This window comes from Brachyhypopomus gauderio, unplaced genomic scaffold (genome assembly GCF_052324685.1).
Source record: "Brachyhypopomus gauderio isolate BG-103 unplaced genomic scaffold, BGAUD_0.2 sc92, whole genome shotgun sequence".
Classification (NCBI taxonomy): Eukaryota; Metazoa; Chordata; class Actinopteri; order Gymnotiformes; family Hypopomidae; genus Brachyhypopomus; species Brachyhypopomus gauderio.
The window spans coordinates 462,965-490,041 of NW_027506913.1; the positions used below are offsets into that span (position 1 = coordinate 462,965).

At 44.7% G+C, this 27,077-nt stretch overlaps 2 protein-coding genes and 2 long non-coding RNA genes across 6 annotated transcripts; 2 read left to right on the forward strand and 2 right to left on the reverse strand.

Moving 5' to 3' along the window:
• The first annotated feature begins 284 nt into the window (after window positions 1-284).
• Window positions 285-20,579, forward strand: usp53b (ubiquitin specific peptidase 53b). Of its 3 annotated transcripts, none has more exons than XM_076992280.1 (18): window positions 285-1,109; window positions 4,465-5,163; window positions 5,421-5,513; window positions 5,739-5,873; window positions 6,562-6,675; window positions 6,955-7,037; window positions 7,263-7,368; window positions 8,344-8,490; window positions 9,171-9,320; window positions 9,573-9,741; window positions 14,021-14,131; window positions 14,383-14,511; window positions 16,552-17,233; window positions 17,337-17,401; window positions 18,749-18,815; window positions 18,986-19,755; window positions 19,878-19,962; window positions 20,242-20,579. In XM_076992280.1, the coding sequence occupies exons 2-17, from the start codon at window positions 4,987-4,989 to the stop codon at window positions 19,952-19,954; spliced, it is 3,075 nt and encodes a 1,024-aa protein (XP_076848395.1). In that variant the 5' UTR covers window positions 285-1,109; window positions 4,465-4,986; the 3' UTR covers window positions 19,955-19,962; window positions 20,242-20,579. The 3 variants fall into 3 exon arrangements, with proteins under 3 accessions (XP_076848395.1, XP_076848392.1, XP_076848394.1); XM_076992277.1 differs by having other exon boundaries at window positions 286-1,109; window positions 14,018-14,131; XM_076992279.1 differs by having other exon boundaries at window positions 286-1,109; window positions 4,468-5,163; window positions 14,018-14,131.
• A 302-nt stretch (window positions 20,580-20,881) lies between these two features.
• On the reverse strand, window positions 20,882-21,642 carry LOC143494194 (uncharacterized). The gene is made up of 2 exons (XR_013125571.1): window positions 21,486-21,642; window positions 20,882-21,377 (listed from the first exon to the last, which is right to left on the reverse strand). It is a non-coding gene; the product is annotated as an uncharacterized LOC143494194 (long non-coding RNA).
• A 382-nt stretch (window positions 21,643-22,024) lies between these two features.
• Window positions 22,025-23,982, reverse strand: fabp2 (fatty acid binding protein 2, intestinal). The gene is made up of 4 exons (XM_076992291.1): window positions 23,796-23,982; window positions 23,149-23,321; window positions 22,529-22,636; window positions 22,025-22,403 (listed from the first exon to the last, which is right to left on the reverse strand). Exons 1-4 carry the CDS (start codon window positions 23,860-23,862, stop codon window positions 22,353-22,355), a joined length of 399 nt encoding a protein of 132 aa, XP_076848406.1. The 5' UTR covers window positions 23,863-23,982; the 3' UTR covers window positions 22,025-22,352.
• LOC143494193 (uncharacterized) lies at window positions 22,580-23,291 on the forward strand. The gene is made up of 2 exons (XR_013125570.1): window positions 22,580-22,719; window positions 23,107-23,291. It is a non-coding gene; the product is annotated as an uncharacterized LOC143494193 (long non-coding RNA).
• Window positions 23,983-27,077: the final 3,095 nt, after the last annotated feature.

Consider the following 27,077-nt stretch of genomic DNA (forward strand, 5'->3'; position numbering starts at 1 on the left):
ACCCATACTTGAACTCAAACACTTTGAAATGCAGTGATTCAGTCATTTAAACCTAACAATATTTTGGCGTCTGTGTATACGACAAGGAAATCAATTATCTGCTCACAGCTGTAGGCTTCCTGCGGTACCAATGTGCAAAACCTTTTTGTAAGAATAATCTCTACTTTTGAGTCAGGCAATATTTAATGCACAAAGCCAATGTGCTGTGTTTTTAAAAGTAGGCTAGCGTAGAGGCTATCCATGACATCAGTGCAAACGAAAACGAGGTCGCTGTTCTCGCGCCTTCTGTTAACTTTGCCTGCACTTCATGCATAATAGCGCTAAAATATTTCATTGCCAGCTAGGGTGTAACAATAAACAGAAATTGACGTTCAGTGGCGCATGAGCTCTTACGCAGTTTCATTTCAGGAAAACGACTGTAGCACCTAGATGATGCACCGTGAGTTATTGTGATGCATGCTTATGAAACGCTTCTCGTGCGATAGGCACTTGTAATTGTCCACACGTTGAAACGACAACGTGCAACGCCGACCTACGAGCCGTAAAATTCCCAGAAAAAGGGGCTATAATGGAATCTACGCCCGACAACATACGCACCTCATTTCACCGCTGTACCGAGTTTATTCTTGTGGGACTGCAGTATATACACTATACCAGGGGCGGAGTTTGACCCTGTAACTCCCAATCCATCAGTAATCCTTTGCAGACTTTCGTGCGCTCGGAATCATTCATTGCTACCGCTTACCACAGGAAATACCTACGACGGCGTCAAACAGATCAAGAAGAGCAGGCGAACGCGCGAGCGTACGAGTCTAGGGTAGAGCAGGCGAACGAAGATGCGCTGCTGATGGTGACTGCGGACACGCTGATCTCCAGCCGCGTTTGTTATTGGTTTGATTTACTGCCGCAAAGGAGGCCCGTGCAGGCAGCGTGACAACCATTCTGTGCGGTGTCTTTTACTCAAGCCAAGCGCTTGCGACTTGACATAACTTGAGCAAGAGTCAAAAGTGCTGTATTGACATAGGCTAAACTTAAAACATTTCAAAGCCACTGTTTGATGCTAACTAGAAGACAGTTTGTGAATATTGGGGCACATTTTGGAATTGTGGGTGAGTACTTCGCCAGTGACATTTTTTCCATATTTTCTTGTTTGACGGTATTTGAGCCAGTAGATCGCGAGTTGCGGTATAAAAGCACTCTCGATACGCATGCGTCCTAACAGGTGTACAAAAGAATGCCATGCGGATATTTTCTGTCTCTTTATATTAAGACAGGCTGGTTGATTTGTCTTTACATAGTTTCTCTGCAGTGACACTTATACCCTGAGGTACTTCAGGCAGGCTACGGTACAGACTAGGATAACCGGACAGTGCTATAACCAAACCGTTACCCTCTCATCCCGTTCCGCAGTCTTCACGTAGACATGCATGGAATGTGTACTTTAGACGTTTATGAAAAATGCATACAGCAGTTAGGACTTGTATTTAAAAAAACTGTAAATTTTTTCATCAGGTTATCGCCAGCATATAGCTTTTTGTGGAGAGAAATGTTTGCATTATGTTTATAATTACATTCAGAAAGAAAGCGAATGTTTCTCTACGAGTTGTTTTCCCCTTCAGAATCAGTGGACGAAGGCTACTTAACGAGTTATTGTATTACATTTTCTATAATGAAAAACATATAATTGTTAAATGTTCTGTAAAGCAAATGGGAACACTTTACTAAAGACAGTGACTCTGGCTATTATTAATTTGTCCAGTTGTTAAAGTTTTAACAGAATTGCTTCGTGAAGTCCGTGAGTGTGAGAGTGTGGCACTTTTGTTTGCGCGTGATCACTACTTTCAAAACCAGGATTGTCTGTAGTGACAGAAAACCATTTCCAGTTTTGCATGTATACTCTCTACGCTTTCTAAAATGTATCCTCAAAGTTGTACCTTAAATATTACAGGCCACAAAAATCAAGCAAATTACTTACGCTGTTGGCAATGAACTGAACCGGACTTCATTTTTTTTACACAGTCGTGCTGAATACTCCTTGCTGTCATAAGATTAAAACATTCCCAGTGTTGGCCACGGGAAGAGGGTCAGCGCCAGCCGCTCCTCGCTGTTGCAGCCTGCAGATCTCCGGCCTATGCTGTAGCCATGGCAATGTTCCAGAGTGAGACTGTACCGGTAATATACTGCAACACTGCGGTAACAAGTTCTGCGCTGGCGCTAACCCCGGGCCTGCTGGCTTGGATGAGCGGGCCGCAGTCTGTAACACTGTATCAGTTCCAGGTCTGCGCAGCGCCATCGCATTTTGCTAATACCTTCTCCTCGTTAACTGCGGTGGAACTGTAATGAGTGAAAGCGTCTGTTGTCGAGCTTTCTTGGAACTGACAAGAATACACGCGGAGCCAGCGGTGGGTTCCGTTTTGCACCCATGGCTTAAAAAGCTCTGCCTTCTTCAGAACAGTTCGTAAATCTGTACTAAAAGTCATTTTGGACTAATCAGATCTACTTTATACCGGTGTTCGAGTCCACTTAGGACTGCCCACACTACAATTACGCCCAGTCGTGGATTACTGCAGTGAAGCTAATGTCCACACCCTGATAACAGGTTCCACGTTTGTAAACAAAAAAAGTTTAGCCTCATGAGCATACTCTCAAATGCTAAAATGGCGTTTTCCTATGTGAAAATAAACAATGTATGTAAATACAGGAAACAATTTGGAAATCATTTAGTGTCTGTTGAAGGACTGCAAGGGACGCTCAAAACTGAACAAATGCCTTCTCATTAAGGGTCTTCAAATGACCAGCTCAAAGCTGCTCCTTTGCTAGGCCTCTATAAAAATAGCATACCAACATGAGAGGCAGGGCAGGCAGATCATCTTAGAATGTAGCTGAAATGTTAATTTTATCAGGGGAAAGATGGAGTTCATGAGCAAAACTCCATCTATCTTATCACACACCCTCTTGTTTTGAAAAATGTGTTACAGAAACTATGAGTTTTGGTCACCTTCACAAGATGACTCATGTACATGAGTCATGTGGTGAGACATGTTGAGATGAGAGTGCTTGAAAGTCCCTGTTAACTCAGGACCTTTCCCTCTTCTTTTATTCCATGTATTCGGACTACAGCAAATCTTAATCCTCAGAGCAGTTTCCCGAGGAGTAACAGTAGAATAGGATTAATCTGCAATCTACTTTTGTGTGGAGGACCTCCTAGCACAGATTAACATCCTCTATGGCCTGAAGCCCTTCTAAATATAACGTTATGTGTTCTTTGATGAATGGCACGGACAGCGAGTGGACCTGTTGACTCAGGCAGGCCTAGAATTAGGCAGTACAAGCAGCTAACTTAAGGATGTTTTCAAAAATGGAAACCACAGAAATGTAATATGTTGTGAACAAAATATCCACCTGGAGACCATTTAGTCTTTTCTAAGCACTTTCTACCTCTGGATCATACATTTGGGGTTTCTGAGTATCACACGTTGAATTTGCAACTAAACACCTTTAGCGCCTGATGATAATGTGGGCTGGTTTCAGCTTGTGCCCATATATAAATTTCCTCCACATATTGAAATGTGGCTCACAGCATACCTGCACACCATTTAAGGAAAAGATGAACCTGATCAGTTCCAGATGTTTTCCTGCATATCTTTTGAGTTGTTAATATTAAGGCCTCTTCTGAATCTACCTACTATGTTGAAAGATTTTGTTGAAGATGTTATGGGCAAAAAAGTGGGTAAGGAGTACACATCAGTAAAGTTGCTAGTTAATTGTACATGTACTTACTCATGTAAAAATGTTTCTCAGCAATTTCTCTAAGGTACCTCTCTCAGCAGTTTTCGTCTTGCATTCAAGGTTTCTTGGGATATATTCTTAAGTTTCCCTGGGTAAAATAGATGTAGGGCACTTCAAAATCTCGAAACCCAAGACAGCAGGAGACAGAAGGAAGGGACAGTGGGCGTAGTTGTGGGAGCAGGAGGAGGGTCCTAGCAGACTCTAGAGTTCCATTACAAGCAAGGCAGCTATAATATTGTATCTTGCCTGTGTCCCTAATCCCTCTTAACATTGGAAGTGAACTCAAGTGAATGGGAGGGTTATGCAGTGGTTGGTCCTGGCTTCGCCTCCCGTCCAGAGCTGAACCAGCAAAAAACATTGGACAGCTCAGTGAATGTTTTATGGATTATTGATCCCAAGATTCTGAAAGATGATAAGAAAAACTGAAGTGTCTGGGGGGATTTAGCTTAAACATTAAAATGCTGATTTTATTAAAAACTTTAATATTCCATATCTACAAACCTAGTATGCTGGTATCAGTTTGCTCTGCACTGTGATAATAAACTCGCTTCTAATTCCATTTCATTTTGCTAATTAGATGCTGCAGACTGGAGTGGCTTTCCATTTAACAGCAATTGATTTTCTTTGTCTTTATCCAACCCCTCTCACCCATACCCCCGTCTGTCCGTCACTCAGCAGGTCATCCTTGGTTGGCTGGCTGTTCTGACCCGCTGCACTGAAATGTGCCTATGGATGAGATGCTGATCGACTGGTGCTGACCCTATCAGGAATACTCTGGAGAGAAATGGATTTGTCCAGCTCTCCGTCTCCTTTCTTCTCTTCCCGTTACAAGTCGTTGCCGGGGTCTCCCCCTAAACCAAGCTCACACAGCACATCCTTTACCCATGCCGAGGGATCGGCGCAGCAGCACATCCCAACCTGTGGCTAGACGTCACTCTTTTGCTTGTGTTTCCATCGGAAACCCCGACGCTCGCCCATCCCAATGGTGTGCGGTCAAATTCCGCACCCCAAACAACCCGTCCCTCACTGTAGCTGTTTTGTCCAATTAAGCCTGCCTCCTGAGCATTGTGAAATTGCGTTCCCTGTCAGGCACAGGGAACGCCGGGTACAGATGCTGCCCGCAACAGACAAGGCCGTTTTTCATTCCATAAGCAAGTGACTCCTTCTGAGCTCCAGAGAAGGGAGGACTCGTGCCTCATGGCATGGGTCAAACTGTTCAGAAAGCCAGGGAACGGCATAGCTGGGACAGGGGGTACTGCTGGGACGGGCCTGGGGAAGTCTTACCAACCAGGCAGCATGCTTTCTTTGGCCCTCACCAAAGGTCTCCTCAACGAGCCCGGCCAGAACAGTTGCTTCCTCAACAGCGCGGTACAGGTGAGTGCCTGGGTCACTGCTGAGGATTGTGGGTAGAGACTACAGAAGAACAGTTAGTAAGAACCATTCATATATAAGGGTATTTAGGAATATAACCAGTGGAATAAAGAGTGCTTTAGCAGTGCTTTACCAGTATGGCTTTTATTTTGGCTCCTTTTATTCCTGAGCTGCTAAGTTAAAATAAATTTTAACTTAAGACTTACTCTTTTAGTGAGAGTATGCTTAAGTCTAGTCGCACCACTGTCTCCTTGTCATAGGTTCTCTGGCAGCTGGATATCTTCAGGAGAAGTCTAAGGCAACTATCCGCCCATTTCTGCCTCGGTGACGCCTGCATCTTCTGTGCTTTAAAGGTCAGTATGTAAACAGACAAATGACCTGTCCCTCAAATGACCTCATGATAGCTTTTGATGCAGTGCTCATAATCAAGAGATTTTATTCTTGCTAACTTAAGGAGGTCTTAGTCAAGACTTTTCACTGTTTTTCTATATTCAAGTTTCTGTGCTTGGAATGGAATGTTATAACTGGTAACTGAAGAAAAAACAGATTATATATATAAATATATATTTTGTCTGCAGAGCATCTTTAGTCAGTTCCAGCAGAGTCGGGAACGGGCATTGCCGTCGGACACCCTGCGGCATGCGCTGGCTGAGACCTTTAAGGACGAACAGCGCTTTCAGCTGGGCATCATGGACGACGCGGCCGAATGCTTCGTACGCCATACCGTCACGAGTGCACCGCTGTAGTAACTAGTCTGAGCATAAGCACTACCCGTTTACCATTACACCTGACTAGTAGGACCAATCACCTGCCTAAAAAAGACTTGGAATAATAAGAGAGTTTTTATTTATTAAAAGAGGGTTTATTTATTATTTTTATTAATGCTTATTCATGTCTCAGATTTTGTCTATGGGTTGCTATTTGTTGCTATTTGTTACATGATGTCCTACTATTCCCAAGAAATATGTTTTTTAGCCTACTTAAACATGTTCTTGGTGTGTCTGATGTAAACGATGGGTGTAATTTCATATTGAGAAACTTATAGAAGCTCTTTCAAGTTTCCTTTGTGTGGCTTCATGCATTTACATTCACAGAGAACTTTAAGTGCATGATTTAGAATATCCTATAAGTGTATTATTAAGTGTAACACTTTATTAAATATAGTCCTTTAATTGATGGTGAGTTCTCTGCTTTAACTAAGGAACCCTTTCCTTCCCTCTAAATAGATTTTTTAAAGTGGATTATTTTTACTCTTTATGACTCCCTCACATGATGACAAAATTCCAACTCTAATAGTGTCAACAATGATAAAGCAATAAGCATAAGAATTGCATTTATGATCCCACTGTTATTGTGCTGAAAAGAATGGTGTTTCCGGTGTCTTTTTCTCTGTATTGACAGGAGAACATTCTGGAGAGAATCCACCTGCACCTGGTGTCCGACTCAGCTGCTGAGCCGTGCACCTCCAGATCATGCATCACGCACCAGAGGTTCGCCATGACCCTCTATGAGCAGGTACTCCCGCCATCACCCGCCACACCTCTCCAACAGGAAGTCCATGAGTTAGTCAGTGCCGCCCTGTCAGTAACGCACACGTCACAGTTCAGCACGTTGCCACACTTTAGGATGTAATGGAGAGGAAGGCAGTGGTGTGAATGGAGCCATGAAGACCTTTTACACCTTGTCCTTTGCCATGAGTCACAGGGTCAGGTTTCAAAGGCTTTGAGTGGCAGGAAGCTTCCTGTGCTGCTGTGTCCGTGAAGGGTCTTGCACTAACCCACACCAACCCCACAGTTTGTGTGCCGGAGTTGCGGAGCGTCGTCAGACCCCCTCCCCTTCACCGAGCTCGTGCACTACGTCTCCACTACCGCCTTGTGGTGAGCCTTCGTCGACCTGAGCATGCTGTGACCTCTTTGGGATCCCTATAAAACACTTGCAGAAAAACAGAAAGTTAAAAGGACACCTTTCCTCGACTTCTGACATATAATAGTGTTCACTTAATGCACTTATACTGTCATTAAATACTGTTCAGAAGAATAGCCTATCTTGTGAAGGGGGATCATTAACCCAGTGACAAGAGTCTTTTATTTCCTGGCTGTTAGCCAACAGGTGGAGCGGGTGCTGGAGAAGATGGACAGGCTAAGGTCGGACATGTTCGGCGAACTGCTGCAGGCAGCAAACACCATCGGAGACCTCCGCAACTGTCCCGTACGTCACCACCTCTCCCTCCATGTTTGCCTCCACCTCTGCATGCTTTTTCATTTCTTTGTGTGCCAAAAAAAAGTTCAGTTTTATTTAACACTTAGTAAATACTCCATATTTCGTCTGTGAAAGTGACTTTGCTAGTCCGTCTCTAAGAAGCCGGTAGATGTGGAAGACGTAAACATGATATCTGCTGAATCAGCAGAGAGCTCATCTAAGATGACATAAAGGCCTGCCATGTGATGGTCTATATTTACTGTAGCTCTCTAGGGGGATGATGCGTGTTTCTGAGGACAGCTTGTACCTTGGACGTTCGAGCACATGCGTCTGTTTTACTTCAGCATCACCCCAACTCATTTTTTAATTCTCTGTGAGGCTTAAGAAGGCGGTGAAGTGAAACAAAATCTCATTTAATCAATAGGAAATGATTTGTAATGGAAAGTGTAATAATATTGTAGGAGGAGAACATTATGTGGCCAGCCAAGGTTCCCACAGGTATTGCAGAAAACAAACACATCTCCCTTTGCATTTCCTCCTTAATTGACAACGTACTCCTACGACAATCCTAACAATCGCTGTGATAGCGTTGAGAGGCGCTCTCGCTATCGAGCTGATTGGTGGATTTCGTCGGGTGCTTGGCACGTGTCTGTACTTCACTGGTCGCGTGGTCGTCTCCTGCAAGTCGTCCATGGCGACAGACAGAAGGCCTCAAGCGTTAGCTGCCAGTCGCACGCAGCGGTTATAAATAGCAGTGCCTCGCCAGCCGCTGTTGCCCTCTCGTCTCCGTTGGCAACGGCAGAACACTAAGCTCTGTGTGCACGCTTCCATGTGGCAGCGCCTCTCAGGACGTCTGCCAGACCTTGTTGATTTCAGGACGTTCGCGTTAGCTTTAAAGAAAAGTATGAGCTGCACCAGTGAGGGTAGGAGACGCGTCTGCATGTCCATGGCTGTAATCCTGTCCGTGCACTTACGGTCTTTCAGAGCAACTGCGGCCAGAGCATCAAGATCCGACGCGTCCTGATGAACTGTCCGGAGATCGTCACTATTGGTTTCGTATGGGATGCGGAGCAGTCGGACCTTACTGAAGATGTCATACGCTCTCTCGGTTCTCACCTCAATCTTTCAGGGGTAGCGTACAGTCAGAAAACCAACAACCATCCATGACTTAGAATAACCACCCCCTTTAGACCTGAAGGAGCAATGTCAGAATTGATATTCTTTATTTGACAATAGTAAATGATATTTGGAAAGAATTATGCTAGTGGTCACTGGATCTTTGGTCATACAGTGTTTGTCTTGGGTATTAGAATAGCTATACGCAATACACATCTCCATACTTATACACCTATCGGATATATTCATTTAATACCTGCTTGATTATAGTCCATCTGCTGCTATGCAGAGTTAATAAAAAATAATAGATTTGATGTGTGATCTTGTGCATATGACCTCAGTTTCACTGCCAGCACAATCTAAAGTTTACCTGCCCTGTGGGTTCTGGGTCTGCATATGTCCGTACAGAAGATCTCATAATCGATGTCTGCTGGTCTTACAGTGGTACAGTTGTGACACAACTGTATACATCATGACTGCTCTTCTTAATGGTCCTTTCCCTTCCCGGCCACTGTACTATTAGGGTCTTTAAGATTGTCTATCCACGCCATGCAGATATAGATTTCCTGCAGGATGACACACAGACATAGTTTCAATATATGCTCACTTTTGGACCTTTGCCATGTCCCATGTAGACCTACCTGTTCATCCTCTGTTCTGAGCCTGAGACCGTCCTCTGTCCTGTGATCCGGCAGCTCTTCTATCGAGTTACTGATGAAAATGCCAAAAGGAGAGACCTTCACCTGGTGGGCATGATCTGCTACTCCAGTCGCCATTACCTTGCCTTCGCCTACCACAGCAAGTCTTCCAAATGGGTCTTCTTTGACGATGCCACAGTCAAAGAGGTTTGTGTCCAGAACAGATTCCAATGACATACTTTTATTCAGGTGCCAGTTCATTTGATTTGTTATGTCCGTGGTATGTTTAAGCTTAGCTTAACTATTAAATCCGTACGCTTCTAGGGCTTGATCAAACTATTAGTATTGAATAAATTGCAGTGATTCTACAGAGTTAAGAAGCACTGGTAATTATATCATTTATTCATCCATTCCTATGACCCATTTCAAGGGTGCCGTCTGTTTTATCATCCTGTCTAGATCGGTACCAAATGGAAAGACGTGGCGACCAAATGCATCCGGGGGCATTTCCAGCCACTCCTCCTGTTCTATGCCAACCCAAATGGCACTGCAGTATCCAATGAGGATGCTCCCCGGCAAACCACCATGTGGTCCCAGTACAAGTCTTCCCTCAATGGCGAGGGCACAGGTGAGGATTCCCCCCCAAAACCCCCAATGCCCCGTGGCTGTGCAGTGATTGATTTTAAACACTGGCTGAGCCGGACTTCCCGGGAGACGACGTGACGATTGATCGGTTATTGATCCGCCGTGATGTGCATCACAAATTCCAAAGCTGCACTGTGTTGTTTATGAAGTTGCGTGCATGGCTATAACAGTGTGCGATAACAGTGTGTTCTTCTCAAGGGGTGACCTCTTAGATCGCTCACGAGTATAACTGCTGTCTTAAACCAGAGTGGTTCAGCGAGACCTTTTGATTTTGCTGCTTTATAAATAGCAAGCCGTAACTTAACCATGTGCAGTTTAACAGTACAATTGAAACTGCGATGCATGCAGGCATATAAATTCACACAAGGCTCACTAGTGGAGCCAGTGTTTCATCCTCGAAACAGGCTGTGTGTTGAAGTCGTCATCTCTTAACCCATGGGCCTTCCTCTTAGCCTGTCGTGCCAGTCCACAAATGATGGAAAATAATTATTATATTGTCTTCAGGGCAATGGCACAAAAAAGACCCCAAATGAATATTTTGGATCTTCAGTTGGTTTGTCCACAGGCAGCGCGGCTTATAAGCTCTGTCCTGCGGAAGATGCTGACCGCCACTGAAAGGGCAGGGGGGTGTTATGTAAGCTAGGGCCGTCCGCCCACGCACACTGCGAGTGGTGGCCATGTTCCATTTGGTGCTCAGATCTTCAGCACAAATCCCCCATTTTTTCTCCCCCCCTTTCCCCCCACCCTTACCTCATTTGCTGAATGGATGAGTCTGTCCACGCATGGGTATGAACTTCACTGAGGACAGATTATCGCTCTATGCGACACACACAGATACACACACACGCACACGCACACGCACACACACACACACACACACACACACACACACACACACACACACGCATACACACACATACACTCACATCAGTTGCACTTTCTCTTTAATACAGTATGTACCCTCTATTCCGTTTCACTATTCCTTTCTTCCACTTACTCTTTCTCTCATCCTTCTTTTTTGCTATGCACTCGTTCTTTTTCCCTCTCTCCTACTATGTCACTACCCTAATCCCTACCACCGGGTGCAGTGCTGCATCACCACCACCCCCCACCCATCCCGAACATTTTTTCTCCATCCTGTACACTCTCCCCATCCATCCTCTCTTCTGGCTTAAGCATGCAACGGCTTGCTAACATGGACATTCTCCCTGGAGAAATAAGTAAGGCAGGCCATCCTTATTTCTCTATGAATATCGGTAAGTAGAACATTTGCAGTTTTGCTCTTTCACAGTGTATAAATCTTGTATCATATTTCTCCGTTTTGGTTAGGGACCTCTGGTTGACCTTGGCTTCGCATCTAGCTGCTACTAGTTTCTGTTCACCGCTTTTCTAAATATGGGACACGCCATCATTTCTATCAGTATTCTGCAGTGATGACAGTGATGACTGTCACCCTCAAGTGGGCTGGTTTGAACATGGCCGTCGCATGCAGCGTCTCCGAAGGTCTGTTGTGAAAACGGGGCCTACAGAATGTGTGAAAAGAATGGAAAGTCACAGTGACTGAATCTGAGCCCCCTGTGGCTCTGAACGGATGTTACAGTAAAGGCTGTTGGTTAAACTGCCCCCCCCCCCCTCCCCAATCAGGCTAACTTTGCTGCAGTAAACCCTGTCAGTACAGGTTTTCCTTTCCCTCTTTTATCTTCCTTTCCTTCTTGCTTTCTCACCACAAACCCCCCACCCACCCCACTGTCCTCAGATGCCCTCTCTGGAGCGAGAGGAAGCCCCTGCCCCCTGGGAGTTGGGGTAGGGCCTGGGCCATGCTAACCTATCCCTCTGCCACATGCAGACGGGTGCAGTGTACACAGTCGTGCACACAGTCTAACGGAATGTGGCATAGAGTTCCATCTGCTGGCATGACCTGAGAGAGAGAGAGAGAGAGAGAGAGAGAGAACGAGAGAACGAGAGAACACAGACACATGCAAGAGGAGGTTGCCCGAACAAGAACCAACAAGCTTTCACATGTTTTACCTGCCAACTGCAGAGCAGCTGTGGAGCAACATATAGTTCTTGGATATTTTTTGCATGGAAAAACCTTTGATTGTTTTATGACCATTTCACATTTGATACAGAAATTTATGGTTTGTTGTTTTTTTTTATGTTTGTCTTTTATTTTATATGGTTCTCATCATTGCCTGTCTGTTTTTAACTTATAGTTAGTTGTTGTTTATTTTACTGTCTTTTATAGATGCTTGGTAGTTCATTTTTTAAGTCAGCCTTACACTGTCTCCAACTCTGTTTATCTTAACTTCAGTTCCTCTGTCTAAATATCTCCCTCTCTGTAAGAAAATTATGTTTTGTTTCTCATCACAAACATTAATCCCTCTCTGATCTGGACACCCATTCCAGGCTGGAGATTTTTTTTTGGTCCCACATCTGGGCCAGCTCATGACCTGGTCTATTTATCCATTTTGATATATCTATTTATCCACACACGACCACTCTTACTCTCTCCGCTCATGCCTAATGGAAATTCACAGACCCAGCAAAAGCAGCTGTCAGTTATAGTCACTGTGCCAACGTCACTGTGCTAAGATGGTAGTGCTAAACGTTACTGTGCTAACCTCACTGCGCTAACATCACAGCGCTAAGATGGCTGTGCTAACCTCGCCGCGCCAACAGCACTGCACTATGGAACGCCGTTTGGGTCAAAATGCCTAGAACAGGGGTCACCAACAAAAGTTGTTGACCGGGGGGGCGAACGAAAGTTGTGCGTGTGCGAGTGTCAACTGCTAAGCGGGAAGACCGCTAGCAACCGCGGACAATCTATAATAGTAGCAAAAACATAAACGATGCAGCGCTTTGGTACATGGCATTATAGTGAGCTATTTTTAAAACAAGCCCGCGGGCGACTCGTGACATCCTCGTGGGTGACATGGTGCTCGCGACAAAATGTGCCGTGTTAACATGTAACTTTTGGACGTCTTAAGACGTTTAGATGTTTAGGACTTCCATACTATTGGAATATTCCATACACCATACTAATATACCCACCCCTTGTTGACGTAGGGGTTACGTTTTAGTCACATGGCCTCTACGTTGTGGTGACATGGGCTCTATGTTGTAGTTACATGGGCTTTACGTTGTGGTCACATGGGCCTTACGTGGGCTGTTTCTGGGGCTACGTACCTATCACGTGCCTTAGACGCGGTTGTGAAGGTGTGTTTGGAATAGTCCATGTGTGGAGGGTGGGTTTATTTGCTGCTTTCACAATGGGTCAGGGCTTTTTGGCAGTGTTTGGATTTCTCCCCTCAGTGGTTGATGAAGTGGTAGCACCCAATTTTAAACGTTGTGTTAAGACGTTAAAATGTCTTAAGATGTCCAAAAGTAATGTCTTAACACGACACTTTTTGACGTCTTAAGACGTCCAAATTTGACGTCTTAACACGGACGTCATTCTAGGCGTTTTGACCCAAACGGCATCACATACTGCGTTAACGTCACTGCGCTAATGTCAAAGCACCTGCACTTCGGCCAGCAGTATAAAGCGAGCGAACACAAATGTATTTGTGGTGTGAGTAAAAACCTGTTGGAACTGAAATCAGATATTCACTGGCTTGGCTATTGATGCTATAGGTGGATGTCGGATCTAGACGTGTCCTTTTAAAGGCCACAGTGGCCATTATTGCTGACGTATTTTGAGCCACCCTGTCATGGTTTCCAACTCTGACATCACCGTTTCCATGGTGTAGCTGCCATGTGGACATGTTTTGTTTGTATTTCATGCCTGTCCCCAACCTTGTCTCACATCTTTTGCTCCCCAGCTGTCATTGTTTAAGCACACTAAGAAGAGTGATTGATTCACCCTTATTTACCCATATGTGCTGTGATTTTTTTTACACCGCAATCGAAATTTGTCCTCTGCTTTTAACCCATCTGTGCAGTTAGAACACACACACACACACACACTAGTGATTACTAGGGGGCTGTGGATCACACGTGCCCAGAGAGGTGGGCAGCCCTAGCCCGGCGCCCGGGGAGCAGTTGGGATTAGGTACCTTGCTCAAGGGCACCTCAGTCATGGCCTCAGGTCTGGGAATCGAACCCACGACCCTCCGGTCACAAGACCAGTTCCCTACCACCAGGCCATGACTGCCCCTGTACAGGGATATCTCCCTGTAATTATTTTTTGTTTGTTTAGGGTAAAGCATCATAAAATGGTCCCTGAATTCATTTATTCTGTCTTTGTTTTGTTGTGGCAGTAGCTGACGCTCCGCACTCAGGGTCAAAGAAACTCGACGGAATAAGAGAGCCTTCAGGCTCCCTGCGGACCAATCAGGGATCTCACAAACAATCGCTGCAAACAGCCAATCGGCGTAAGGCACATTTGCTGTACACCTCCATAAACAAATAGACGAGTGCTGCTTTTGTCGTATGTTGCACTTTTAATATGCACACACAAATTCTTCTAAGCAAGTAGCGCATTGTAATTTCATTTTTAAAAAAGTATGCATGCATAAATGCGTGTATAAACTAATCTGACACTTGAGCTTAGTCAATAAATCATTCATTTAATAAAAGCAGGAATCATTCATTTGCCTTTCTTTATTTTGTTAACACTTTCCAGTCAAGGTGCTTCCTGAAAGTCCAGGTCGACCCCGCGAGTCTTCCAGAGAGCCTTCGCAGGGCGGAAGAGAGAGAGCACGCCGGGAGGGTGAGAGGGGTCACCGCAGAGGAGACAGTCTCCCACACAAAGGTACACGTCACGTGCATAGCATGCCACCTTAAGAGCGTGGCCCCAGACGCAGAGTGCCTCAAATGTCTTGGTTTTGTATTGGATATTCAGCAGTCCCTATACATGACCTACGACAGTAGGTGCTCTTGTGTAATGTTAATCAAAGGTGCTCCAGAAAATCTCATAACAGTGGCAATGCTTGCAGGGTTATGTGCTTTCTCACCATTCACTTGATCCAAAGAAACTTGCATGCACTTGATTAAAATATTTTAACAGATAGCACGCTGCAGGTCAGAACCAGTCTGACACTTTACTTACTTTGCACTTTCATCGTGAGTACAGGTCTGCCTAAGAAAAAAAATCAATAACATAAAATAATATACTGAGCTTTAAAAATGCTGTAAAATGAGTTTGCTCCTTGATGATGCCACAGAGATCCGCAGCCAGGAGCCTGAGAGAGAAAAATTGGCTGTGATCTAAGGGTGGAAGGGATGAGGGGGGGTATACTCTCTCTCCTGTCAGTCACATCTACACTGGCCAATCGTTGTAGGTCTGTGAGCTCTTGCATCAGGAGGATCAGGATCCTGTGAGCGATGCTCCGCCCCCCTGATGTCACACGATCCGCAGCTTTAAAACATGTGGTGATTGGCTGCATGTGCCTCGGAAGAAGCATGTGACAGCTCTCGCCCTCCCTGGTTGGCAGCTGTTGTGTGACAAGGGAAAATTACCTAATGGGTGGAAATTGGCTACGACTAAAATAGGGAGAAAAATTGAGGGGGGGGGGGGGGGGGTAGATGTAAAAATAGAACAGGAGTCTGGCATTTTTACACCAGTTTTGCACAGACTGAGTTATTTGCTTCGGATATATTTGGCTTTTGGCATTCTAGAAGCAAAATGTGTTTTGCATAAAGTAGAAAGCTGTTTGGGCAAAATATAGATCTTACTTTTTTAACCACGTCCTATATTCTGAATGTACCTATTCAGAAAAGTTTTTTTTATGTTCAGCAAAGTGTGGAAGGAGTACAGTGTAAAGATTTATATATACAAACCTAAATATTGCTGTTAGTCGTTTATCTTTGTTAGTGTGTGCTCACAACAATACGAAAGACTTTAATTCAATTAATCTGAAAATCAGCTTTTTGTTTGGGGTGCATTTCTCTTCAGTAAATTCGCTCCTGAGGAAAATGTCCGCATCCCAAAAACAGCTAGCTCCGTGGCCTCTGACACTTTTAGTCTCCCAGGACCACAAGACAGTCCTGTAAGCCAATTTCGGGTGCTTGCCGCTGTCAGAAGTCCTCTCCGGCCAGTCCGTTTCTGTGCGTTCCTGTTTTAGGCTGTTAGCCTCATTTCTGTGAAGCACATGCAGTATGTTCAGATTATGTTCCTCTAACGCACCTCTGTGAATCCTAAAATGTCCTTCGTGATCCCCTTTCAGACTTTCAGACTTGTTAGAGGACAAAAGAGTGTTTTGTCCTAAAGAGCAGCTATTGGTGCAGGATCCTGCATAATCTCAATATTTCCTGCCCTTGCTTTTTTTAAATCATGATACTGCTGCAGAATCTGCCTGTTTTGTATGTCTTTGCAAGTTCTCACTAAATTCTTGACTGATTACCACAGGATCAGATTTTATTTTGTTTCTCTTTTTGCATTTCTGTCCTTTTCTTTTGGTTTTCTTTTCTTTATCCTGGTTGGAGCCAGGTGCACTGTCCTCTACAGAAGGGCACTCTGAGGGCACCTTACTCAGGAAAATGGTTTACAGTGCTGGCCACCTTCCAAAGCATAGCACACCATCTGTCTCTCGAATGAGAGGTTGGCTTGAAGCAAGTGCACATCAATGCAAGGGGGAAGGAAGTGACTCCAGATTCACTCTCGGACCGTATTTTAACCATGCCTCACCAGTTCGTCACTATATTACGGGAGTGCTTTTGCAGTGCGTCTGTGTTTCGTGGCCGTGCCGGGTGATGCTTCATTGTCGGCCGAAGCGGCTCCCCTCCTCTACCATCCATGAAGCGATGTTATTAACATACGCAATTTAGTGTTCTCTCTTTGCTTTCTCTTTAGATATGGCATTTCCAAGGTCTAGCTCACCTTCTGAGAACAGTCTGCGTCCTCACTTGGACCAGAGGCACCGGCCTGGCCCGAATCGCCCGTGCCGTCCAGATCGGCCATCAGTGCAGCCTCGCGGATTGCCCCAGGAGAGCCGCTCACATCAGGGCAGTTTGGGTCGCCGTCACGATCCCCTGCCCCCAGGCTACAGCGAGTCAATGGATGGCCCCTGCGAGCGCGGCCGTCCCAAAGCGTCATCGTGGCGGCCGGTACGTGATGTCCTGAACGTGGACAGGGTCTTGAGCGAGCTGGAGCAGCGCCGCCGGCAACAGCAACAGCAGCAGGGCAGTCCGCGGTGCGGCCGCAGCCAGGAGAGGGTGCCAGCTGAGTGCAAGCCAAAAGGCCTGATGACCATATATGAGGAGGAGGCAAGGCCAGAAGCGGAGATCCGTGCCTCGCAGGAGTGCCAGTACCGGGCCGTGCCCCCTGGATCAGTGGCACGCCTCAAGGGCGGGGCAGGGGAGAGGCTGAGGGCGGATAACTGGACCATCCAGCGGACGGAGTCAGGCTACGAGAGCAGTGATAGGCTGAGCAGTGGCTCCACCAATCCTGACTCACCGGGTGTGGAGAGCTTCGCAGGCAGGGAGACCAGAGCGGCTCTGGAGACCAGAGCATCCACTGAGGTGCAGCAGCTCAGGTAGTAATGACTCGGATCAATGACCAATGGGAATCAACTGCCATCCGTCACTGAAAGTGTCTTCCAATCGATTGGGTTTTAACACGTTAAACCTTCTTCTCAGGGGTCAAGTTCATCACAGTCACAGTGACTCAAAATCTGAAGCAGTGCGCTCTCCCTTGTGTTACAGTGAGTACCAGAGGCATGCACAAATCTGTACCTTAGAGAGAGCTTATAAACTGAAAATGAGTGTTTTTGTTATGAAACCACCTCAAGTAGAACTTGAGGTTTGGTCTTCTGCCTATTCTGCAGTAAAAATGTTTTGTGGAAACAATTATTCAGGCTATTACATCCCTTTTGGCATTTCTGTTCGTTTAGTAAAAAGAGAGCCATTATGGTAGACCTTGGGGCCCAAGTTTCCCTTATATGAGTCTCTTCATAATCAAGTAATAACAGTGAGAACACAAGAACTGTAGTCTTGTAGGCTAGTTCACATGATTATTGTTACATGCAGACTACCAGTGACTGATGTGTCACTGCTAGTTGTGTACATGCATTTACTTTCTTCATTGAGCAGCACTGAAAGTAGCCCAGATAAGATGACCGTTCTCGCTGCAACACCAATGTGAAATCATCTTTGCCACCATCAAGAGGAAATTGCTCGTGGCTGGATTTTTGTCCGGTCACATACAGATGATGCACCTAAGACATGCCTTATGAGTACACTCCTGTGAGCACCATCTCACCAATCCAGATCCAACTCTACTGAAATGCAGTGCATGCTGAAGTTAGAAACCAAGGTGCCTGTTGGAGGTGGGAATCTGTGCATGTAGTGAGATTGGCCTTAAAAATCAAACATTAAGAATTTAAAGAGGTATTGGCAGAGTATCTTGTAAAGTTAACTAAATTTAGCAATGACCTTTACTCCTTTGTGTTCATTAGACTTTGTTTGTGTGTTTGTATGGATCATGCATCAAGGGCTTTGATAGACAGCAGAGAAAGGTCAACAGGAGAGAAGAAGGCATTTTTAAAAAGTGTATGTTAGAATATTTGGAATCTGTCTGGGTCCCCTGTTAAACAGCTCAAAGTATTTCACAATGTCACTACTGCCACCTAGTGCCGAAGATGTAGGATTGCAGTGCTTCTGTCTCACTGTATTTCTTTATACCAGGGGTGGCCAACCCGCGGCTCGCGAGCCGCATGCGGCTCTTTGCCTGGTTTCATGCGGCTCCCCAGCCGGTCCGCGGGCTCACCTGCACAAACGGGGCGACACACTGCTACATTTTCGTGGTGCGCGGTTAGTTTACAAGCCTAGCGAGCCGCTAATACTTTTAAAACTGGCGTAGTGGAAAACACGCATTTGACTGTCTTCACAGCTAATAATTTACACTCGCCCATGTACGATGTGGCTCTTTGCCGTAACACAGTAAGAAAAGTGGCTCTTGGTCTATGACGGGTTGGCCACCCCTGCTTTATACCATTTAGGATTCATATTCAGAAACGAATATTCTGATGTTCTGATGTTTTCACCTGTAGGTAAACATTTGCTGAAGGTCCAGGGTAAGAACTCTGACCACCTTAATAAAAGCAGCCCAAGTGCAAGGTATTCTGGGTGACGTTTTCTGCACCAGTTCTGCTTTTGCTAGTATATTTAAATAGATATTTAAATGTATTGATAAAATAATCATAGTCAGCCCAGGTACCCTACATATTTGTTTATTCATTTATTTATAGAATACCCTATTCTCACATGAGACTTGCTCTTCTTTCCAGGCGAAAGCAAAGACACGCCTCCTGTGGCTTACGCAAAGGGGACAGCTCAGAGAGGGAGGTCCTGGGCCCTGAGCCCCATGGTGAGCTGCAGGAGAGCAGCGTGCGGACGCAGCCCTGCCCCAGTAGCCCGGCAGCGCACAGCATGGGTAGGCTGAGCAGCTCGGAGTGCAACAGCTCAGACGAGATGACAAACCCTCCATCAGAGCAGGAGGACAGCGCCTACCGCTCCAGCACCAGTGAGACGGCACAGGCTGAGTCACCACGCCATGGACGGCTCACTCGGCAGGAGCCGGTCGCCGCCCCTCCAGCCACGTCCCCGCCTCCGCCCGCCCGCTTAAGACATGCCCAGCGGCCGTGCGAAGGCAGGACGCCGCCGTTCCGGCCGCGCCTCCTCCGGGAGTCGTCTCAGGCAATGCCGCGAACAGCCAACGGGGGGCCTCGGCGAGGCGAACCACATCCGACCATGTCCGAAGTGAGCTCGAGGTCTGGCTCGGACCAGGAGCGGGGGGACGCGGACGTGGACGAGAGGCCCCGTGGCCCAGAGCGGGTACCTCAGGGGCCAGCTGTGGCCCTCACTACGTATTTCTCCGTGGACCACTGCATGACTGACACGTACAGGCTCAAGTACCATCACCAGAGACCGCTCATGCTTGCTGTGCCTGAGCAGAGGGGAGGGGCCAGGGGACCAGACCACCGCGAATCTGGCACCCACTCCAGCCATACAGAGAGCATGTCCGCTGTGGAGCACGCCCGAACCAGGCCTGATACAGGTTCATCACACTCACCATCAATTAAATAATTGGTTAATTTGTTTAATGACTCTGTAGTCATCTAGAGTGTGGTACCTGTGGGTAATGTTAAGTCTTGTTTTCAATCACGTTCACATTTTTAGGCTCTAGCAGCAATAAGTCCACCGCAAAGTGGCACCCAGTGACTCCAAAAGGACTGGATGAGCATGGGTATTTGTGAAGGTCTTGGTAAGTGTTTTTGCACTGAGGTCTGTTCTTTGTCAAACCTTCATCCTTATTGTCTGTAAAGCCAATCCTGTGTAGCTCCACTGGCAGAGCTAGTCAAACCAAAGTCATGGATTCTGTTCCTAGAGAGCAAATACACTGGTGTACATGTGCAGGTCATTGCTGAAATTATGGGTCTGGTTCCTTGCTAGTTATGTCTTTATTTTAATCCAGACTATTTTCAATTAAATGTAATCAGGTTCGTTTTTGACCAAATAACACACTGGCTTGTCTCTTTCAAAGCTCCTGAGGTTAATGTTGGAAAATATGCAGTTTGAAGCAGAGTCCAAAGAATCCTGGAAGAGAATGAATGGATCGTTCCAAAATACTTCACCCTTGGAATCCCCCCCTTCCCCCCCGATGCCAGAAGTAACCTCTGCTGTGCCTCACGGATGGGCACATAGCTGGGGGAGGTGCGGTCCAGGCTCGGTTACGTCTCGACTTTGGTGCGCCGGACCCCGAGGGCCATGGACACTTGGACGTTCATCCGCATGCACACTTGCACGCATCATCTGAGGTCGGAAAGGGTTGATTCTTGGCGGGGTGGGTTTTGTGTGTGTGTGTGTGTGTGGGGGGGGGGGGGGGGGGGGGGGGGGGGGGGGGTATGGGCGATTTTTATTTGCACGGACAAAGCCATGGTGCTGGCTTGTTCCTCGACTGTAAATTTATCACGTGAATGGGAACTTTGAAGATCTTCAGAGGTTGTTTATGGAGTGCCTTCTCGCCATTTGTCATGCAGAACACTGACTATATGACTATTCGTATGAAAGGAATATTGTATAATGATGTCCTCTGTCTATTTTTGGAGATGTCTATGCATTTATTTTTATTCTTTTGTTTAATAAACCTTATTTGAACTCTCATGTTTTTTTTCTCTCCCATCACGTACAAAGTGGGAAAAAAAGGCAAAGCACCTGATGATTAAATGACACAACTTGCTGCAAGCTAAAATTATTATTTAAAGACACATACAAACCACCAGACAAACCAAATTATGGTTCATGGAAATGAAGCCAATATTTTGTCATTAGTATAAAACTATTTTTGATGGTCTGCGGTCACCAAACTAATGTCCCTATTCACAGACGTCTGTAATGTAACAATGCCTTGTAATACATTTATTTCCCTCTCCTATTTTTCTGCCCCCCAAAAATTTTTTTTGCATTTGACCAAAGCAAACACAACCACTGAACTTGAATAAACACCTCTAGAAACTTCTGAAGAAAAGCGACTGGAATTCTGAGTTCTTGATATTACCACACTCTCAAGCGGTCGATGCCCAGACAAGTTTATAACCTGGAGAACAACTGCTTCGTTAGCAGCCATGTTCCTGACGTTCACTCAGAGACTGAAACATACGTTTATGCCATGTGTTGTATCTGTGAAGTAAACATTTCTGCAATTAATGTCATTCAAGTTAAATTCCATTTTCCCCCTAAAACAATATTAAATGTAATGTATTTATTTTTTCTCTCTTTTTTTTTTACCATTCTGCTGTGTGGGCGTGGACCCCAGAGGATTGCTTGACAGCCTCATTGCTAGTTCACCCAGTTAGTATGGAGCAGGCTGGAATTAGGATCACATTAACGTGGCAGTACTTGTATGAACTTTAAGACATGAAAGGCTAAGAGGGGTCTGGTCACATCTGCCACTCGCGAATTATTTTAATGAGCTCTTCAGCCACCGTATCTCAAAAAACCTCACCTGTTCGTCCCGTCTTCCTTGGCTGACTGAGGTGAAAATCTGTGGGACCTGACTTGCTGATGGAGGTGGACCGCTGTGGAATCTGATTGGCCAATGGAAGTGGAACGCTGATTGGCTAACTGGGGTGAAAGACCGTGGAAGTGAAAATGCAATGGGTTCGACAGAGTGAGCGGAGTAGAGGCGCCGTTTCCCTTTTAACATTTGAATTTAGCAATTTTTAGTGTGGCTAGTATGAAAATTACATTTCAAACGCGTCACTGAATGCATTTTCATTATCATTTTGACAACTGTTGCATGATCACATGAAACATGCTAATTAAAATGGGGAAATACATTTTAATTTTATTAAAGCGTCTCATAAATCATCCAAGTGTCTTTTTAAATGAAATGTGAATAGATGTCAATACAAGTTTACAAAATTGCAAATGGAATTTCTTAATATTTTGAACCCAAACTTACATGTAGGCATATTAGTGGAACATTTAAATTAAAATTTTGGATTATATCGCCATTTTGTATATCACATTTTTATTTTAATACTGAACTGCTTCGATTGTTACAGGCAGTATACAAAAAAAGGAAACATTTTATTATTTTAAACAGTCTGCCCAATGTTGAACGGAAGCAGCACGTCGTACGACGAATTCATTTTAAACTTTCTTGAAAGTCCTCTCAGCTTCGACGCCGTCGTAGGAATAGTTCTACAAGAAACAAAGCGATACATTTACAGGAAATATCTGTCCAAATAGTACATGCATGAAATGTAGTAATTAGTAAATCCAAGTAATTGGATAAACCACTACTACTCAAACACTAAACTACTCACCTGCACGAGCTGATCGCCGGTAACCTGCCTGGTTGTGTTCAGAACTTTTCCGTTGTCCTGACGGGTGAAGGTTCCTTTCAGTGTGTCACCCACTGACTCCCAGGTGCCCTGTGGATTCAGAGATCGGAAGGTCGGAGATCAAGCCAGGTCACGTTCACCCAGAAAGTTGAAGCTAGTAGCGACTATCTGAGGTACGACGCTCCAAACGTCTAGAAAATGCTTTAAAAAAGTAGGATGCTGAATGATTTTGCTACCGCAGGGCAACCAAATGTCATCTATGCCAGCATAATACTTATTCTGATTTTAGCCATGTTAAAAGCGAACTTGAATGCTCATGGAGGTTTGCTAGTGCACGCTCCAATCACTTTTACTCATCACAAGTGAACAAAAAGGAAACTTCTGTTTTCACCATAATGTCATTCAAACGACTTGCGCTGCTTAAACTTTTAAACATGGAACTTTAAATATCCTGTTGGGAATCATGTATGTTTATTGTTCACTGCTGACTGGGTTGCCATTTCAACGCAACATACGCTACAGACCGCCATAGTATTATAACAACGTCTCTATTCCCACAGTTTATCATCAATTTACAATCAAAGTTTGCCATGGTAACTCACGGAGAGTTTAACGTCGTTGGGGAGACTGTATTCGAAGGGCACCCCGAGTGTGAAGTCAAGCTCAAGGCTGCGGAACGTGCTGGACTCCTTCACGTGGAACTTATCGCCAGTTTGCTGCAGGGTAATCTTCAGATTATCGTGGGCCCCTAATTTCTTCTTTAACACGTTAAAGCCTGTTTGACAGAATCAATCAAGCACACCCTAAAGAATGACTCAGTAGAATTGTGCAATTATTTTTTTTCATGTGGAGGAATATGCACAAAGTATTTCATTAGATTTCACTGTTTAGTTGAAAAACTACAGAATGTGTCCTTTTATACTTTTGTTGCTGTGTTGTCTCAGTTTGCAGGACAAAATATGTGTTCACGTCTCATAACATCAGAATTTATTTATTTTTACAATTGTCGACCACACCTTGTGAAGTCTTAAAATATTACAGTGAACTGCTGAAAAGTATGATCCCTCTGTTGCTTTCCTCTACAGCACTGAATCCTTTCTATAGTTATTGATCACATTACCAGCATATTTCAGAAACTTGGTCAAAGTCTTGATTTTAAGATCCGAGTTACCAATTTGTTCCAGACAGCAAGATCACATTAACTCACTATCCCCTAACTTTTAATGACCGATAATATTTGAAATCTTACCCATTGCATCCAAGAACTTCTCATAATTTTTGCTTTGTTCCGCTTTCCACGTCCCGTTGAACGTCATGATGACGGGGGTTTGTTCTGTAGAATTTCTGTGTGTGTTCGGTTGCAGAATGTACTCTCCCGTATCCGAGCCTTTGTGATAATGCAACTAAAGCTCACAGGGAATGTTCTCCCTTCTAGGCATTCTATCCCAGCATGCATTACTAGCTCCGGAGTCAGGGTGTGTGTGGCGGGATGAGGCCTGTATCGTTGTGCAAGAACGTGTTTGCTTGTGTCAGATGAGCAAGCAATCTTGTTTGATTCTCAGGCCTGTAGTTCCAGCCAACATGGCTTTTTGATTGGATGACCCGGACTCTCTGTTTACACTGTACAGGGTGAGTCACAGTGGGCGTTGTATGGCTGCAGTATTGCAGCAAGCAAAAAATTAACTGCAATGTAGCTGGGTCAATGTAATCTGGAATGGGGACTCTTAAAAAAGCACTTAATTTCTAACCTTTAGTAATTACCAAAACACATTTGTCATCATGTTCGTTCACACTTGATATAATGAGCATACATGCATTGTTACACAGACATGCATGATTACATACTGCACATTCATAAACATGCATGTAGCCTACTTGAATGCAAATTTGTGTGTAAAATAAAGGTTGCCATTGTGCTCTGGATGTCAAGCCCACAAGCTCAGCACAATGTGTACACAATGTGAATTACCAAAACATCCATTTTTGGCATGAGGAGAAATGAGTGAGGACCTCAAATCTTGAGTATAATGGGACAGTAATTCAAAGAAAACTGTTAGACCGTGTTTGTGACAACGCTAGCTGTGCTTGAGTAAACGCAGGCTTACTTTTATGATTTTAGTTTAGTTTAGATTAGTCATGCAGGTTCCTGAGTCATTTCTAAGGCTTTAGTCCTGCCTTTCCACACTTTTAAAATTATTACTCTTTATTATAATAATTCTTTATTACTATTGTCATTATATTTTGTACATAGTGTTTATCACCCCCATCAGTGACCACCTTCAGAGGACCGGAAATAACTTGAGACCCGTGGAATGAATGGGAGATGTGATCATGCGGATGGAGATCCAGTTGATCACTACTTAGTTATCTTTTATATGGGATATATAAAATAGGATTATGTAGGTTAATGCAGTGGTTCCCAAAGTGGGGGGCGCGCCCCCTAGGTGGGGCACGGAGCTATTGCAGGGGGGGCGTGGCGCTTGGAAGTAAAGCTTGGTTTCGCGAGTGACCGTGTGTGTGACTCCGCCCACCTCGTGCGACCCTGCACGAACGGTGGAGGCGTTTATACTTGCGCAAGCTTTACTGCAGTGTTCTCCGAAACGATAGGTGGCAGTGGACAATAAAAAAACCCCTGCAAAACCGGTGAAAGAACATTTTTACCTGATGCTACACCAGGCATCAAAATAAATAAATATATATACACACACACACACACTATATATATATATATATATATATATATATATATATATATACATAGATCTATATAGATAGAAATATATATGAATTTGCACGAATGGTGGAGGCGTTTATACTAGCCGCGTCACATTCTTTGTAGTTTTGTCCGAAACGATATGTGGTAGTATAAAGAAACACCCCTCAAAAACAGGGGAAGAAACATTTACCTGAAGAATTTTAATGTTGTTTGTGTTTCAGGTTTGAAAAGTCCTGGAATTTAGGCTAAAGTACTTGAAAATGCTTGAAATTGTAACTACTTCGTTTCACAACAAATATCTGTCTGACTGAATAGTTCTCCTGTATTATGTTAACAAATACGAGCCTCTTGTAATTCCAGGACGAAACATGAGAGAACGTGAAGACGTTAAGATTGGGCATTTTGAAAATAAACTACCATTAAATAATGTGATTAAAAAGCGAATTATTTCGAATCATTTCGAGTATATGTATAAATATTTAACATAATTAAGTTTAACGTGCTGGGAAATATTGAAATGGACCTTGAAAGTGACGTACAAGTGCTTGAATTCCACCTTGTATAGGTGTATGAACCCTGCAAACATGACTTTGTTCATTGCGCTGAGGCGCGGCGCGCGCGAAGTTACAAAATTCGAGAGGTGCACGACCTCGCGAATCAACCGCACGTGCGGAGCCACCGCGATTACGTCATTTTCGCCGCGCGGACCCTCGCGACGCGTCAAGTATAAACCCGGCTTAAAACATGTGCACATGTGTCAATATGGGGGTGTGTGTGTAGGGGGGGGCGCAAAAATATTCTTATCTACTAAAGGGGGGCACGGCAGAAAAAGTTTGGGAACCACTGGGTTAATGTAACTGACAGTGTCGGCAAATTAAAGAAAATTTTATTACTTTAGGAGCTTCAATATAGCCCTCTCAGCGCTCTAAACTTTCCATTTTCGCCATTGGAAGAACTAACTGGCACCTCTCACAAATGCTATCGCTATTAATGTCGGTGGCAAAAGGGTCTAAGCTAAACATGCCACACATGTAAACAAACCATAACATCAGCAATAGAAAAATTTTACCGCATAAAAAAAACTTACCGCATTATGCCAATTTTAAGAACTTAAGCTAGCAGACAGATAGCTGGTCTGTTGCAGGAACAACTCCTTTTCTCGAATGTGGAAAAACTACCTGTGAAAATGGTCTAGGAAGGCAAACAGTTCTGCCGGGCCCGCTCATGGGTCTCCTCCCATACTTCCCATTATTTCCCATACTTCCATACTCGTTCAATTCTCTCCATCCAAGCATTAACCCCGGGAATCTCATAGCGCACAGCCATCTAAGGTGCCAAGGAGGGAGGAGTTGATATCCTATAACAACACTCAAATGGTGTTAGCAGGGCTGGATATAGAATTCTGTGCCTTTTCATCCCATACAAGAAAGGATGGGATTGAGGGATTGTTTTGACCGTACAATATGAAGAATTTCTGCAGTTCCTGGTTGAAGTGTTCCATCTGCCCATTAGATTCAGGGTCGTAAACAGAAGTGAGTAAAAAAAAAAAGGGCAGCCATATGGAGGCAATATGTATGGTGTGTAAAAAGAAGTGCAGGTGAACTCAATATTCAGATGAAGATGATCTTGGAGGACAAAATGGTGTATCCTGGGAATCATTGTTTCGGCTGGCAGGAAGTGTTCGTTGCTTGCCCACAAGTTTCCTTGCCCACCACTTTTCCATCCCTAGTAGTTTTCAGTTCAGCCAGATTTTGTCGTTGGTGATAAAGAACCCGTTATATACAGATGTTGACGGTACCCACTAGGGGTGCACGA